The sequence below is a fragment of the Electrophorus electricus genome, chromosome 4, assembly GCF_041902795.1.
Source record: "Electrophorus electricus isolate QZ-2024a chromosome 4, ASM4190279v1, whole genome shotgun sequence".
Classification (NCBI taxonomy): domain Eukaryota; kingdom Metazoa; phylum Chordata; class Actinopteri; order Gymnotiformes; family Gymnotidae; genus Electrophorus; species Electrophorus electricus.
The window spans coordinates 3,466,478-3,483,051 of NC_137500.1; the positions used below are offsets into that span (position 1 = coordinate 3,466,478).

The 16,574-nt window shown below is 43.1% G+C and overlaps 2 protein-coding genes across 19 annotated transcripts in view; both read left to right on the top strand.

Annotated features, from left to right (window-relative positions):
* banp (BTG3 associated nuclear protein) overlaps positions 1-10,813 on the top strand; it is a 36,014-nt gene extending 25,201 nt beyond the window's left edge. For 2 of the 3 annotated variants that reach the window (XM_081711832.1, XM_027015209.3), the window contains 2 exons: positions 5,320-5,460; positions 9,053-10,813. In XM_081711832.1, the coding sequence (XP_081567958.1) occupies positions 5,320-5,460; positions 9,053-9,175 (264 nt within the window). In that variant the 3' untranslated portion in view covers positions 9,176-10,813. The other variant, XM_027015210.3, reaches the window with a different exon arrangement.
* A 1,303-nt stretch (positions 10,814-12,116) lies between these two features.
* Positions 12,117-16,574, top strand: part of znf469 (zinc finger protein 469) — a 185,001-nt gene continuing 180,543 nt past the window's right edge. For 8 of the 16 annotated variants that reach the window (XR_014123064.1, XR_014123065.1, XM_081711847.1 and 5 more), the window contains exon 1: positions 12,117-12,801. Coding sequence is in view for 9 of the 16 variants with exons in the window: in XM_081711847.1 (XP_081567973.1) it covers positions 12,595-12,801 (207 nt within the window). In the remaining 7 variants the exon portion in view is untranslated. Of the gene's footprint in view, positions 12,802-13,239; positions 13,404-16,574 lie in introns of all 16 variants that reach the window. The other 8 variants (XM_081711850.1, XM_081711842.1, XM_081711837.1 and 5 more) reach the window with 5 other exon arrangements.

Consider the following 16,574-nt stretch of genomic DNA (forward strand, 5'->3'; position numbering starts at 1 on the left):
CAAAGGCATTGCAGTCCCACCTTCTCCTTGAGTGCTCTACTCAATAGGCTGTCCTCTCAAATTCAAGTAAGAGAATATAATTTCAGTGTACACACAATGTTCACGTCAGACTTACTTACTTAAACAGAGTTCAAGATTTTTAAGACAGAAAACTGCAAAAAAAAAATAAAAAATTATAATAATTTCTTTTTAAAATGCCCTATATGCCATCATGGTTTAATAATATCTTTAAAGTTAGTTCAAAAGTGAGTTCAGAAACCACAGAGCCAGTCAGATATGTGCTGTTTATGGGAGAGCATAAATATATAAATCTATTGATTTATATAATGTATTAGATATTTTTAGCTATCTATTTTAATATATCTTTATGTATGTATATATTTTAGTATATCGTTATGTGGATATATATATATATATATGAGTTTATTACTCTATAGTGCATTTGAGTGACTTATTGATTCATAATTTATTATTAAATTGACCCCCTCCTCCTTTTTTCAATGACCTCCTTAAAAAAAAACTTAAAAAAAAAAACTTGATATATAATTTTCTTACTATTTTGTTCTTGTATCATGAAAAATCCTGGACTGCAGTACAGAGCAAACATCTTGACTTATCTAAATTATGAAGGGCACTCTAGCTGCTGTATAAGGACGTTGTTATTGTCACACTGGACCATTGAAGGTTTGTCAGCACAAAGGTGTCGTTTCTATTTAAATCTGATGAGTGGTTTTTGCTGTGAGACCAACTGAAGTCAGGTTTGGTTTTGCTATTTGATGATTCTTTGCTATTTGTTTCTGTGTTTAATGTAGCTAAAACTCACCTAACAGTTAGAGTTGGACGCACACACAAACACACAGGAAAATGCCTGATAACTTACATATACAAAGTTTTCTTGATATTCTTTGCTCTCATCCATTGTTCTCTCAGGATCAAAATTCTCCTGGTTTAGGATGAAATTTAAAATCTTCGTTCTCGTAACCGTCCAGCTAAATGCGGTTTGTTCAACGGAAGAATATTACTGCGTATTCAGTATTGCAGTTAGCACAATACATTGTCTACACACGTCACTGTGAAAGCCCTGGGGCTAACTAATGTGGTGCTTCTTTAATAATAAGTGAAAGCTGCAGACTGCCGTGTCCCCGCCAGTAAGTAACATCACCTTGCTGAGAGCCTTAACTTAAGAATACATTTGCTGTTAATTTGTGGTTTTCATACATAAAAAGTCAACAAAATGCAGGAATTAAAGTGAAGACTTGGCTTAGGAAGCTCAGTCTTGAGTTTGAAAAATCTACTTATATCGGAGGTCTTAAGGTTGCCAAATGTATGTGTGCTGTTGGCTAGTCACACAATTTTGCTGCAATATTAAAAACATTAGTGTAGTCAATGTGCAAGCCCACTAACATTTTTTGACAGAACAGATCAGTGTAAGTCAAAACACAATGTGGCACTAGCCACTTTCGGTTGTCAAGCTTCACAAACATGGAAACCAACAAAAACAAAACACATGCATGTAGACCTAGACCTGAATGCGTGCGCGCACACACACACACCCACACACACCCACACACACCCACACACACACACACACACACACACACACACACACACACACACACACACACACACACACACACACACACACACACACACACACACACACACCAAAAAATAAACAAACAAACAAACTACACTGCAGTTGCTCACTTGGAATCTTTTTCAGATTGTGTGTTTGTGTGTGTAAATAAAAAATAAGGAAATAAAAACAGCTGTTTTCTGCTGGCAACACCATCTCTCTTAATAATTTGATATTTTCCAATCTTTAATACATTTCCATCTTTCAGATTACTGGTTTGGAATATTGGTTTCTAAACACGCCGTGTCACTGCTGTGTCACATGTAATGTGCTTTGCCCAAAGCATGTGATCAGACCAGATCAGATCAGTGTGGAGGACACAACACAGGCAGGCACTGGCTGCCAGGTCAGAAAGCACATGTGGGGATCACTGTGGGCTCTTAATGTTTAACACCTGTCATAGGACTCATCTGCTATTAATGACAGCATGAAGAGCAGCTCGCTGTGCTCACAAGTACTGAGTTCTGAAGTTAGATGTATATACATCTGAAAGACATTCTAGGTGAGTAATTGGATTAACAGGATGATGGGCTGTAGAAATTGGGGCAGTAGTTTAGCCATCTCCAACCAGACAGTACAGCACTGTGGGCATATTAGTTGGGCGCATTATGTGGGCAGGACGTATATTGATCTGCTTCAGTAAAGTGTGTGCTGTGTCTTGCGTTGAAGTGACAGTGATTTAGTGTTGAGTGTTGAGGACTTGGCATAGTAGAATGTCTCAGTCCAGACCATTTTCTAGTGCTTATTGTGTATATATTCTATGTGAGTATTTGCAGTAGTTGTATTATACATGTCAGGTTCTTACTGCTGAGTTGTTGTAGTTTATGAAATAGTGATATTTGTTCCTGGGAAGTTTCTTTCCACTGCTTTCAGAGGGTAGCCGAGCATTTTGGGAGAGATGGTGCAAGTGTGTGTACACACAACATTCATTTTCTATTAGTCAAAAAACGGTCGAAAAATAGACTTTTGTCCACTTCCAAGCACATCTTCATTTGATTTAATACCTTTATTTGTATCCTCAATTGCTTAATGACATTACCCTCAATTACACCTGTGACATATTTAGTTTACTACCTACATAAAAAAGCAAACTTCAGTATGTGGCCATCATCCATAGCCATACTGAGCTGTAGAAATCCCTCACTGGGTTAGATTACTTCAGATAATTTTTCAATTTCAATCTGGCAAACTGATATTCAGCTGCGACATGTTATTTCTTTGTGCGTCTGATTGCTGGATAACTAAAAAGGTAATTTCATGGATTACATTTATGCACTTGGCAGACACCCTGATCCAGAGAAAGTTGCAGTTTCAATCATGGTAGAGAACTAGGTGAGTGTACTATTAGGAGTCTTACCCCTGAACACTTATTAGTATAGCATGGTACGCTTGCCTGGATTGGAGACCGAACTCCAGTCCCTGACAGGAGAGGCAGCTTTGTTACCCACTACACTACATCAACCTTGGCCAATGGTTTTGTAGTCATAGCTACATGTTTCATTTAATTAAAATATTAGCATATGTTAACAAAGAGCACAGGGTATCTAATGATGTTCTCCTCAATGCGTCCCCCATCCTGACCAGACTTCCTGCATATGTTTTCATTTGAATATCTTCAAGTCTGATTGGCCAGTGTCTCTCTGCTTGGGTTCTGCTTTGGCCGGCATGGCTTGTTTTTACCCTAATGCCACGGTACAGGCGAGGAGCAGGAGACGCTGTGGCGAAGCTGGCATTGCTGCTGGAGACACGCTGAGCACGGTGATGGCTCAGCATAACTTCAAAACATGCCGGTGGCTCCGCTTCAAAGCCAAGGTCGTGGTGAGCGGGGGAGGGGGAACTGCCGGGGCATGTAATGCATCTTTAATTGAGGTTAGTGCGGGATTCTGTGCTGAGAGACTGACTCTCCTCCTAACCGGGGACGGATAGCTCCTGTGGGAGACAGGCATCACGCCGTTTGTACCGGGGCCTGGAGCTCGGGCCCTGACGTCCTCAGATGACAAAGAGGTTTGATCGTTTAAGAACTCTATAAGGCAGATGGAAATGAGAGCATCAGAGGTCCTGCTGGAGTGGCAACTCTGAGCCATCAGTTCCAGTGCTCAGATACTGTCATACCTCGAGTTCTTCCTCTGGATTAACGAACAGCCTTTCAGGCCATGGACCCATGCTGCCGACAGTGAAGTGTTAATATGATGGCCTAAACCTTCTCCTTCTTTGTATTTGTGTGTGTATGTGAGTACTTGTGTTTAGGATGTGTGCATCTGAGTGTCTGTGTGTGTGTGTTTGTCACTCTCACACACAGTTCTGAGGGCACTGTCCAATATCCAGCATGTGCTACATCGGAAAATCTGTTTGTCACACAAGCCCAAAAACAAGATCAAATATTTATTGAGGAATTTGAAAATACAATTTGGCAAATATGACCTCATCCTCATCAGTAGTGCTCAGAGGCTGTTATGTTTACTGTCCATAAAGGGTCTCATACAATAGGAAGAGTTGCTTTGGAAAGCCTTAAGAAATTCTCCTAACTTCAGAACTCAGTACTTGTGAGCACAGCGAGCTGCTCTTCATGCTGTCATTAATAGCAGATGAGTCCTATGACAGGTGTTAAACATTAAGAGCCCACAGTGATCCCCACATGTGCTTTCTGACCTGGCAGCCAGTGCCTGCCTGTGTTGTGTCCTCCACACTGATCTGATCTGGTCTGATCACATGCTTTGGGCAAAGCACATTACATGTGACACAGCAGTGACACGGCGTGTTTAGAAACCAATATTCCAAACCAGTAATCTGAAAGATGGAAATGTATTAAAGATGGGAAAATATCAAATTATTAAGAGAGATGGTGTTGCCAGCAGAAAACATCTGTTGTTATTTTCTTATTTAAGGGGGGGGGGGGGGGGCAAAATAAAAAAAATAATGCAAATTTTACTATTTCCAACAATGCATCATTTAAAGCTGTTTGATAAATAGAAACTTAACTAAATGTTTGCACATAATTTACTCATTCATTTTTCATATTGTGCAAATTCATTTAAACCACTATCTTTAACTTAAATTATACCTGTCGGCTCCTGACAACAACTGTTGTCATCTCTAATCAACTAATGTCTGATATTAACTCATGTAGTATGACTCTATGTCTTATCAGTACTGCTACATCATACTTGTGTTAAAAATATTTCCAGCTGTTTGGGAGAATGTCAGAGGAGCTTACTGCTGTGCTATGAGGCCAAATTGAATGCTGAAAAACTCTCAGTGCCAAACATTTAATGTTCTTGGTTGTGCACTCAGTCTTTTGGACCATATTGTACAGACTGATAGCTTTGTTGTAAAGGCGCGTGTGTGTGTGTTTGTGTGCGTGAACTACTGGTAATTAGAGAGCTAAGTAGATGAAGACACTAAGTTCTAATTTAGAGTTTGTGTGCTTCTCTTCCACACACACGTCAGGCGTCAGCAGGCTAATGCACCATGTGGCGTATATGATTTTATCTTATGATGAGAGAGTTCCTTCAAACAATAAGCACTGTGTCCAAAGCATTATTGTGCTGTTCATGAGAGGTGACTGCAAAATTCAGCTTCGTCCATTTTTGCTGTAGTGGTGATACAGAGTGCTTCGTCTCGTCGTCTCCATTCACATGTTTTTCCACTCTGCTTCCCCTCTCTGTGTGCGTGTGTGTGTGTAGGTTTTGAGAGGGCCTCAGCTCATTGCAGTAGCCTCTGCTGATGGGACAGGGGCAGTGGAAGCGTCTCCTTTGCAGGGCAGTGACATCCAGGTCCAGTATGTGCAGTTGGGACCTGTCACCGACCACACAGGAGCTGTGCAGGTGGGGAGCACACACACACACTCACACTCACACTCACACTCACACACACACACACACACACACACACACACACACACACACACACACACACAACCTTACATCCCAAAGATCTCTTTGTAGGTGTCACCACTGAACGTCTCCAATTAATCTCAGTGTTTGTTAGACATATGACATGCTTTACTGTAGCAGATTTGCTACAGTACAGCTCAGATAGACTGTATGTTTATATCTGTATAACTGCAAATCAATCACTACAAAGAAATGTGTACATTTAATAATTATTTGCATCATCAGGTGGCAGATCTGAAAACTGTGTGTGTGTGTTTGTGTGTGTGTGTGCGCGCGCCTTATCTGGAAACACTTGGTTCTGCATATGCTCTGGAGCTGCTCATGCACCCTGTTCTACTAATCAGCACTCCACATCAGTTTGTTTTCTCAAGAAATACAAAATAGCCTGTAGTTCCTCTCTTCCTCCCCTCTCTCTATCTCCCTTTCTCCCTCCTCTCTCCTTCTCTCACTCCCTCTACACATACCCTGCCTTGTTAACTGTGGAACAGCTCAAATCATTTCCTTATGATGCTGTAATCATGTTTCAAAGATGCTAGGGCGACGTTTACACAAACATAAAAGTTGAAGGGTTTAGTGAGAGTTGCAGTGCGAGTTCAAAGATGAAGAAAGATGTGGCTTTACCTCGACGCTTGTTATGTGCAAAGAGTCCACAGCTCTGAAACACACAAGCTAATTTGATATTTTGCATTTACAAACAAGAGGTAGCTCCACTACCTGCACTGTAAATATTAAGAAATGGTGCCTGGGCATTCAACAGATGGAAGGCTGGAAGAAAGAAAAACATAAGTAGTAGAGGAGCTTCAAATCCGCTTGGTGTTGTAGTGGGGCAGAGGACAAAGCAGGCCATGTGGGTAGAAGCAGGGGGCGCACCCTTCCCCTGTGGCATCCTTTAAAGTGGCCAGCCTGCTAAAACCCAAATCAACAGTCAGACCGTAGACATGGCTGTGCTGTGGTCTAACTAGTATTAACTCGTTTGATTGTTTTGGCCTGTTTGCCCTTTGTTTACCATGAGAACTCATCCCCTCCTCCTGCTGGAAACATGGGGCATTCTCATGAAGCAATGGGATTATAAAACTACATGTACAGTTTTTCATCTCTGATGAATCATGGGGGTTATTTTTAACTGGAATTCACTGGTAGAACACCAACTAGGACTATTTCAGCCATTCACTGGTAGAACATCTTCGTTACCTATATCATTGCCTATACTTGTCCTATATACCTGTTTTTACTGGTCTCCCCATTCATCTCTCCTTCTGTCGCTCCTCTCTGTCTTTCGGTTTTCCCTACAAAGCTGTCCAGTTCTTCAGTACACACACACACACACACACACACACACACAGCCTCTTCTGGAGTGCATGGACTATCGACGTGTGGTAGTAATGTTCTTTGCGGCCTGTTGCCCAAATTCTAAGCCTAGGTATTTGTGTCCTATATTCCATTGCTCTCTTTCTCGTTCCTTCAGTCCATGTCTGTCTCTCTGTTTCTCTCTCTCTCTCTCTCTCTCATTTCATCACATAGACAAACTCTTACGCACTCTCACAGTCACACACACACACACACACACACACACACACACACGTTGGCCTTCTGCTTACCTCTCTGCTTCGTCCAGTGCAGTGAGCCAAGTCTAGAGAGCGTGTGCGACTCCATGACTGGCCCCGCTCCCCCACAGATCCCCAGACCCCAGCCACACGGCCTCCCTCCCTCCAAGCTTGGCCCTCCCGGAACGAATGTCTCCGCATGAGAAACCCATGTTCAGTGTTGGATGGAGACATGGGTATGCTGGAGAGACAGCTCGAACATGCCTTACCCCATACGGGGAACGACGCGCTGCTCAGCCTGTTGGGCTGTGGCTGGAAACGCACTTAATGAGTTATTGTGAGTAGAAAGTGCATGTGATTCTGGATATCTACTCTACAGCTCTGTTTTGAGGTCCAACCAATAACCGACGTTTCTTCAGTTGCTTGTTTTAACTTTGAATCACAGCAGTCTTGAAAGTGTGTGTGTGTGTCTGTGTGTGTCTGTGTGTGTCTGTGTGTGTCTGTGTGTGTCTGTGTGTGTGGGCCGGTATTCCAGGTTGTAGAACCTCTGCAGCTTTGAACTTACCCTTGCACTTCAGCTGTGCCCTAACTGGCCCGTTTCCATGGGGTCGTGAGGTCACCACAGCTATGCAGTCTCCACACTGTATAAATTGCAGAATTATGAGAATCACTCTCATCTGTCTCACCAAACATGTGGTAGTGCTTACATGAGCCAAAAATTGCTCATTTCTTTTTATTTATTTACCCTGGCATTTTTTAATGTTTTTTTTTTAATATACTTTTTTAAATAGTTTCCATAACACCCACTGGGTCAGAAAAGAACAAAATGGACAGAAAGAATGTTTCCGGACAGGAAGTGCAGTTCCCTATACAGCGCCGATGAACTGTAACAGACAGAGTGGTGCTGAATGATACTCCCCTGCCCTTCTGCCGGGTCAGCAGCGGGTCATGACAGCTGGCCCGGAACTCGCTGGAGCTCAGTTCAGAGATGTGCGTGTGTGTGCCAGACGGAGAACAAGGCACAGTGTCTTCTCATCACACCAGTCGCAGAGCATCTGAGGACTAATTTTCATGTATTTAAAAAAAACAAACAGAAAGCTAAAGGAAGGTAGGCTCGCTACCAAAATCATTCACAAGACTAATTCCACGTCTAGTGCTTTAAGATGTTTTCATCATCGCCCTCTTGTGGAGCAAGCAGGATTCAGGATTTGGCACAGAAGACTTGGCACACAAATCACACCCATTGTGTGAATAATGTCAAAACATCTATGTTTTAAGACTGTGTGGCTTTGGGGACTGAAGTGTAGGCAGTGCTGGATCAGTGCTGTGTTACAGCCACAGCTGTGTGTGTGTGTGTGTGTGTGTGTGTGTGTGTGTGTGTGTGTGTGTGTGTGTGTATGTGAGAGAATGAGAGAGAGAGTGAGACATTAAGAGGCCTTGGTGGGAGGCGGTGTCTGGGCCATGTTCTCCAGTGTAGGCTGTCTCTCTGCGCTATGCAGGTGTGTAGTTGAGTCCCCTGGCAAGTGTGAGGAAGGACTGACTCATTGGACACACTGCACTCTCACATGTGACTCATCCTGGTCCCTTTTGGTCTACCTCACACGCTCTATTTTGATTTGGTTGATGGTGATAAAGCAGAGCCTTAATCTGATCTCTCTGCAGTTCTGTTCAATACAGCTGAACTTTACTGTTGTTCTTGTCAGATAATCCAGTATTGAAAAAGTGTCAGAATGGCTGAAGAATGATGATGGCAACGGTGATGAAAGTGAATGAATGGGGAATATGTTGTACTAACAGTAGCAAGTTTTCTTATATAACAAAGTACACAGTACTGTCTTTGTGTTTTGTAGTCTTTTCTTTTTTGATTATGTCTCTACGCCCGGAAATGCGGACCTGTCTGATTTGATCACGATTTCCATCCATCTTTCTGTCTCCCTCTCTCTCTTCTTCCATCTCTCTTGTGTCTCTCTATCTTTCAGGCAGAGGCGCTGGGCCCAGAGCTGCAGGCAGAGATGGAGGTGAAGGAGGCCATTCAGATCCAGCAGGGGGAGAGTGGAGAAGTGCTCCAGATCCAGATGCCCGTCAACACTGTGGGCACCTGAGAGCCACCTGCCCGGGCCCTGGGCTGCAGCAGCCCGAGAGAGCGAGAGAGAGACAGAGAGCGAGAGAGAGACAGAGAGCGAGAGAGAGACAGAGAGAGAGAGAGAGAGAGAGAGAGAGAGAGAGAGAGAGAGAGAGAGAGAAAGCCAGAAGTCAGACTGTTGGGTCCTCAAACTCAAACAGAATCGGCGACTTTGCTCACCAAAGGCTAAAACCAGGCAAAGCCTTTGTTTAAATAAACACTGCAATTCCTTTTGTGTTAACTGGTCCATTGGCGACCTCATGACAATCCACAACAGTTAGAACCGCCAGTCAGCTTCGCAAAGCCCAGAAGGTTTCCCGCTCGTTGGAGCTGCCTGTGTCCCCGGCTCTGGCCGAGCACTGCACAAGGGAAAGGGGTTTTCCCCCCTGTGCGCCTGCGTTCCATCACTCCTGCACCTCCGCCTCACAGGACGCGCTGACTTCACTACAGCTCACAGGAGCGTGCCTGGCTGTTTGGCTGGGAGATGTTCCTCTATCCCCTTTCAAATTAGGACAAAGACTGTTCTGTGGACTGTTCAGTTTAACAAAAAGTGAAGCTCGCAAATGGGACTCTTGGGTTACAGATCAGTGATGCTAACCCAGCATGAGATTGCTGAACATGCTTTGTTTCATGAACTGTGTCTAATTTAATTCTTTCATGGTATGTCTTTCTTTTGGCATATTTGAGGAAGTTCTCTCTTTTTCTCCATCAAGCACCCCACCCCCACCCCAGAACGGTCAATCCACAACACTGGTATATTCTTTTCTGACACCTTATTGAAACAACCAGAAACAACCGTGAAGCTATTTTTAGGAGACAGTGAATGAATACTGTAGATAAAAAAGATGATGAATCCACATTCGGAAGAAACTTTGACCGTGTCCGTGTATATAGGGTACAAAACGCTTTTTCATTTTACATGTGCACATGTGTGAGAAGGACTGGCTCAGAAGGAATAAATGGCTGTTGTTAAAACATGCTGGCATGGGTCTTGGTTCTTGAGCTCAAGCAGAACAGTAGCAGGCAGATTGGATTCACTGGGAGACGGGGATACCATAGGAGGAAATGCTTGCATCAATCACACTTTACTGTGACTGACGATGGCATTATGGGTTGAATTATGAGTGTGGTGCTGTTTGTGAGGGAGGTTGCGACGCTGTTATTGAGCATATGGGGATATTAAAGGTCTGCTCTGCTGGCTGGGCGTGTTGTGGCTGTTTGAATGTTGCTAAGAAGGGTAGTCTGTTTCCTTTTAATTTTATATTCCTGGGGACTGGGTGCGATGAAGCAAAAAAAAAAAAAAAATTGTTTGAAAAGGATTGAGCACTTCCGTCTGGTCAGCGCACATTTGCTCAGTCCAGCTCAAGACATCATGACCTGGCCAGTCACTTAAACATCCAGTCTTGCTGTAATGCTTCCTCTGAGTGTGTCTGTGTACTCCAGAGAGAGAAGTGGGTCTCTGGTGCTGCATATCGCAACGGCTGGGAGAGAGAGAGAGAGAGAAAGAGATAAAGAGACTCTTTTGGAGCTTCAGTGTAAGTTCCCACGCACTCTGTGATGTAATGGTGTATTTTGGAATAGCTGCAAGAAACAGTTCATATAAAAGTTGATAAAACCATCTCTGCTGTTTGCCTTTGTTTGCACTTGGTCTCTGTGTGTCTTTTTATCACTCCTCTAGCGTCCTCCCATTGTTTCTCTGATTTTCACAGCGTCATTCTTTCTCAGGTTACTTTCTTACTCATTCTGCCTTTCCATCTCAACCTTTTGGTCTGTCTGTGTCTCCTTCTCTTCCTCCTACACTCCCTTTCTCTCCCCGCCAGTCTGTCGGCCACTCCACATTTACCCCCACGCCCCTCCGTTCTTCGCCTCACTCCCCTATCTCTGATGGGATCCGGGTGTCCTCTCGACCTTGTGGAGGGGATTGGTTATGGAGTGGCTTAGTACCTTTCACTTTTACCACCCAATCTCACATCCAGTCTTGCGGGACCCTGTCGTCAAGGCAACAAATTGATTCGTGGGGGGCTGGAAACCTGTTAGAAAAAGGTTTTTAACAAAATAATAGGGATAATGAAAAAGAATGAAAGGTTTGTAGTACGGACAGACAGAAATAGGAAAAGGGAGGAGAATGTTGTATCGTTTCTCCACCTACTCTCACTCCTCACAGCTCAGCTGAAGCTAGGTCAGGGATTTTCAAAGCAGCCCTGGGGAGCCCTGAGAAAGTCCACATTTTGATTTTTTAAACACACCTTAACTAATAATCAGGGCCTGAGGACTGGACTACAAAGTCCCGAGTCAGGATGCAGCACAACCCGTCTCGCACTGGATCGCCGCCCCGCTCCTTTGGGCTCAGCTGGTCTGTCTGTCCCTCACCCGCCACTGCAGTTATGAGCTTTGGATGCTAGGGATCTAGGGATGCATTAAGTACTAGTGAACGTTTTGTTTTATTTAGAAAAACCATGAAAAGTCCAAATAAAAAACATTTAGAAAATATTGCAGTGGCTTGTTTCAAGGATGATAAATCAACACTTATTAATCTGATGAAAACAAAACAAAAAAAAGTAGCCCCAGTCTGGAACATGGAGCGTTTATGATGCAGCGCTGTGGCGTGGCTTACGGTGATGTCCTCTGATGTGGTAGGTGCAGCTGTCAGACTTAAGGGAGTGTACAGTCCAGCCCAGTTCTGAGCGCCACACAGCGAGAACCACAGAGGCAAACGCACACAAAACCAGCAACCTACCGGTACTACATTCAAAACCTGTTTATCCTTCCAGAATAAATGCTAGAAATATTATGTAAAGCACTGAATTCATCACTGAATTTATCACTCCTGTGCCTTGCAGAAGTGATAAATTCAGCACTTTACATAAGGATGACAGACTTTGAATTTATAGTACATCCAGCAAATTACACCATTTGTTTCTTGTAACTAAGTCTCACTCTGCTACACACTCTCCCACACACACACACACACACACAACATTGCCTAATAGATCTTTTATCATTGAATAATTCATAAACATAGGAAACAGGTCTCTAGTGGTTATTGGTAGGAAAGGATGGATGAGGCAGTGTAGGCTAACGAGATAAAGAGCTCAGTAGCAATGAGGACGTATTTTCCACAAAGCTGACTCCTCTGTCCATCTCTGAGCTCTAGTTCATCGCTTTCCTCTCCGTCATTCCGAAAGGTCCGTGTTAAAACTGCATTGTTCGCCTACTTTCTAGAAGTTTAACACCAGACGAAATGCATATCCCTAACAGCCCCGTTCATATCCAAATTTGGATAAGTTTGAATATCCAAGTTCTGAGCCAGACCTTTTCAGAGTTGCGTGTGTCTTTTCACTATGTATTTCGCCCTTTCCTTTTTTAGAACAGCTATTCTGCACACTTGACTGAGAACATATGATAGTGGCCGTGCTCCCGGCGCCGGTAGCGCAAAGGTTAACTCCGCGCCGGGCGGAGGGGAGGCGCGGAGCCCCCACATGCGCGACCGGAGCGGGATGCGCAGCGGCTGCAGCGCACGGCGTCTGTGCAGGAGCTTTTCCGAGCCGTTCGTCCGCCACAGCTGCACGGTTGCCTGAGCCCGTGTTCCTAAGGTGCACACCGAGGGTGAGTTCTCCTCTGCTGCTATACTCAATACTTAGACGGAGTAACCGGCAGGGGAAGCGGACCACGCCAACGAAAGCCGTGTCCTTAGAGTGAACTTGGGAGGCGACAGCATGAGAGTTTAACCACTTTGACAGGTTCAGTCGGATGGTGTTCGTTTAGTATCATTAAGCGACCTAATGAAAGTTGCTTTAATAACGGTTTTCTCGCCCATAAACATACGTTTAGGAAATAGCTTACAGTTGACGGGACATTAGGAGCATTAGCGGCTTCTGATGAATTTAAGCAATCACTCTATTTTTACTATTCCATTTTCGACGGACCACTTCATCTGGGATGTTGTATAACCAAGTTGTCTGCGCGAATACGATGTTCAGTTTGTTTAACTTTAATGCTTTTCTAGGATCAACTTGAACATGCCTATGGTGCATTTCTCGACAGTAATCTCGTATAGAGCGGTAGCAGCGCTTCTCGGCATAACTTGCTTTGATGTTTCCAGCTGGAGGAGATGATGTGGGAAGTGATGAGAGTGAGGAGGAGAGATGCCGAGAGCTCTCCCCGAGTTTGAGACACAATTGAGACGATGTTGCTGGCCGCATTTAAAGGTTACGACCCCTCAACATATCTCACTTATGTCTGTATTTGTGTAACTTATAAACAGTTGTTTCTGTGCCAAGCAGTATTTGACTTGAATTCTCCTTTCTATTACTCATATTTTGCCTCTTGGTTTTTAGTGTTTTTTTCACACCAGAAGAAATATATTGAGACACAAACGTATCTGATCAGCCCATCTAATCAGTGTCTACACAAACGTGTCTAATCAGCGTCTTTAAAGGAGGTTATATTAGAGTTATTGTAGAAACAGACCTTGCCAGAAGCATTAATAAAATAGTCCGATTACAGACTACTGCCAAATACATGTATTTTGCATTTTTGGCTGATCACCACCCAACAACTAGTGCATTTGTCATACTGCTATTTCACTGGTTTGTGTTTAGAGTTTCCCCTTAACAGCCCATTCCAGATTTCGTTTGCAAATCAAAGCTCCACTGACAAACCACTCACTGGTTTGCTTCACTTTCACCTCACTCTTAATGACTTTGCGAAGTTGTCATCAAATAAATAATATCTTAGTTACGAACAACTATAATCTTACACACGGCTGTTTCCCCCCCCCCCCCCCCCCAGAATGTTCCCGAAAATCGAAATAAATAACTGCAAATCTGTGGTTTTGACCAGATATGCCTAATTTGAGGGCCTTATAAATGCTGCATGTGGGATCATGCCTCTTTGACAAAATTAATACTTTTCCAAAACTTCCAAAACTGGCACTGTGACATCAAGCCAAGGCTCCCAATAACAGCTCTGGCAAAGATGTCACTGGCATTTCAACACGGTCATTTCTCATACTCATTCATTTTGACTGGACGTGCATCAAATCAAATCATTAGATTTTAAAAACAAAACAGATTTTCTGAATGCAGTTTTCAAACAGCTCACATTATTTTATGATGTTAGGTTAATTTTAGGGTTGCTTCTTTGATTATGTTTGAATTGAACTTGCGATGTTGGCCACACAGTGCCCTCTAAACAGTCACGGTCGTTACTCAAAAGCATGCTATCCCAGTCAAATGTGTGAGTACTGGCTTTTATTTATCTATTCCACATCATTTGAGGAAAGTCCAAAATGTGTTTGTTGACCTTTGAAAAACTGGCACTTTGTGAAAAGACAGGGCCGCTGAAACCAAATATGAACTGGTTCATTTGGTGAAAGGTACGATTACTGAAATAATTTATGGACCTAAATGATTTTGGTCATGGGAAAACCCTTTAAAATTCATGTTTATGAAACATTAGCCAAGCGCTATCACAGATGGATAGATCGAGACATCTGACATATCTAGACTGAGGAATAACATTGCTTAAAGATGCAAATTACTCTTAAACCAATCTTCACTGTATCTGATTTCAGTGTGGCACTAGAGTGAATACTTAGATTAGATGTGACAATAGTCTTTTGTTTTGTGAGTAGGACTAGACTCTGGATGTCTGTTTGGAATAACATGTTCTTATTTCATGGGAGAAAGAGCTCTTGTTTATTAATGCAAGAAAACCTTCACGTGATGAAAATAAATCCATTTTCCCCCCTGGCGATGCTGTTTGACTAGCCTAGGAAGGCTGCCTTTGAGTTCCCGCTACATATTTTTGGTATAGTTGCAAACACGGTTATGCCAGATGTAGCAATTGTAATACTTAAGTTTCAGCCAAAACATTTGATAATTTTTGACTCTTTTGCCAGAGACTTAAGAGCTGAAAGGTCGTCTCAGCAGTGCGAGTGATTGAGAAACCTTTCTTATAAAGGTTGGTGTTCAGTGGCCCCCATTCTTTCCGTATTCATTAACTGGCAAGGATTTAGTCATTATTCCCCAAAAGGTTTTTAGGTCACATTGTTGGGATTTTTGTCCACGCTGGGCTGGCTGGGGTGCGTGCGGGAAGCAGAGGCCGAGGAGCATCACTGGCACGCCACGTTCCCTCCATGTTCCCGTCCGACGCTATGGATCGCTCTGTGTAAGGAAGTGCAGGGTCCGGTGCCAAAGTGCAGAGGGCTCCTCTTCCTAGCCGTCCTCTTGTATAGCCTCGCATCTGATGCATCTCAGTACAGGAGATTAAACAGCAGTTAGGGGCCGTGGGGTTGGCTACATTGCTAGGAAGGTCATTGGGAAGCATTCGGTAATAAAGGCATTCGGGTTGTCCAGACCACGACTGGCAATGTAAGGAAAGCAAGTAAATCTTTATTTATGTAGCACTTTTCTAGAGCAAGTGTCAAAGTGCTTTACAAAAATGCCTACAAACACTATACTATAGAAGACTATAAAATACTAGATTCAACAAACAATACACGCAGAAAATACTAAAGTACACACCGACAGAGAATACACATAGACTAAGAACTATTAAAATCAAGAGAATAAAAATGTCTTTAAATGCTTTTTTAAAGAACATGAATCGACTCAGAGTGTCTGATATCAGCAAGGAGTCAGAGTGTCTGATATCAGTAGGGAATCAGAGTGTCTGATATCAGTAGGGAGTCAGAGTGTCTGATATCAGTATATTTTGGGGTAAGGCCTGGACCCCCTCTGATTTTAATTTAGTTTGGGGGACAGATAATAACCCTTATCAGAAGGCCGTAGATTTCTTATATTCAGAAGAAGACGTATGCTTGAGCATCATTATGAAAAGCTTGATATATAAGCACAAAAACTTTAATCTCGCTTCTGTAGCTTCCAGGTAACCAGCAGAGAGGCCAGTACTGGTGTGATGGACTCGACAGGCTGCTGCAGACTCAGACACGTAAATTACAGTAGTCCACGCATTACAGTAGTCCAATGGGTGGGCATGCATCATGTTAATTATCAATGTCTGTAAAAGGCAGAACATTTCTAACTTTACTAATATTTCGAAGTTGGAAAAAAAACAGGACTGGAGAAGCCTCTTTATGTGTATAGAAAAATTACATTTACATTTATCTGTTATGATAAATAATGATACAGTTATGACTGAATACAACTTGAGCAATTGAGGGTTAAGGGTCTTGATCAGGGGCCCAACAGTGGCAACTTGGCAGTGATGGGGCTTGAACCAGCAGCCTTCTGATTACAAGACAAAAACCTTAACCACTGAGCTGCCACTGAAAAGTTACAGTTCTGTTTAGGCAAAGTAAGGAAGTAAAACATGATTAGGCATAGTAGCTTAAAGGCAGTGATGTGTGCTGTTAT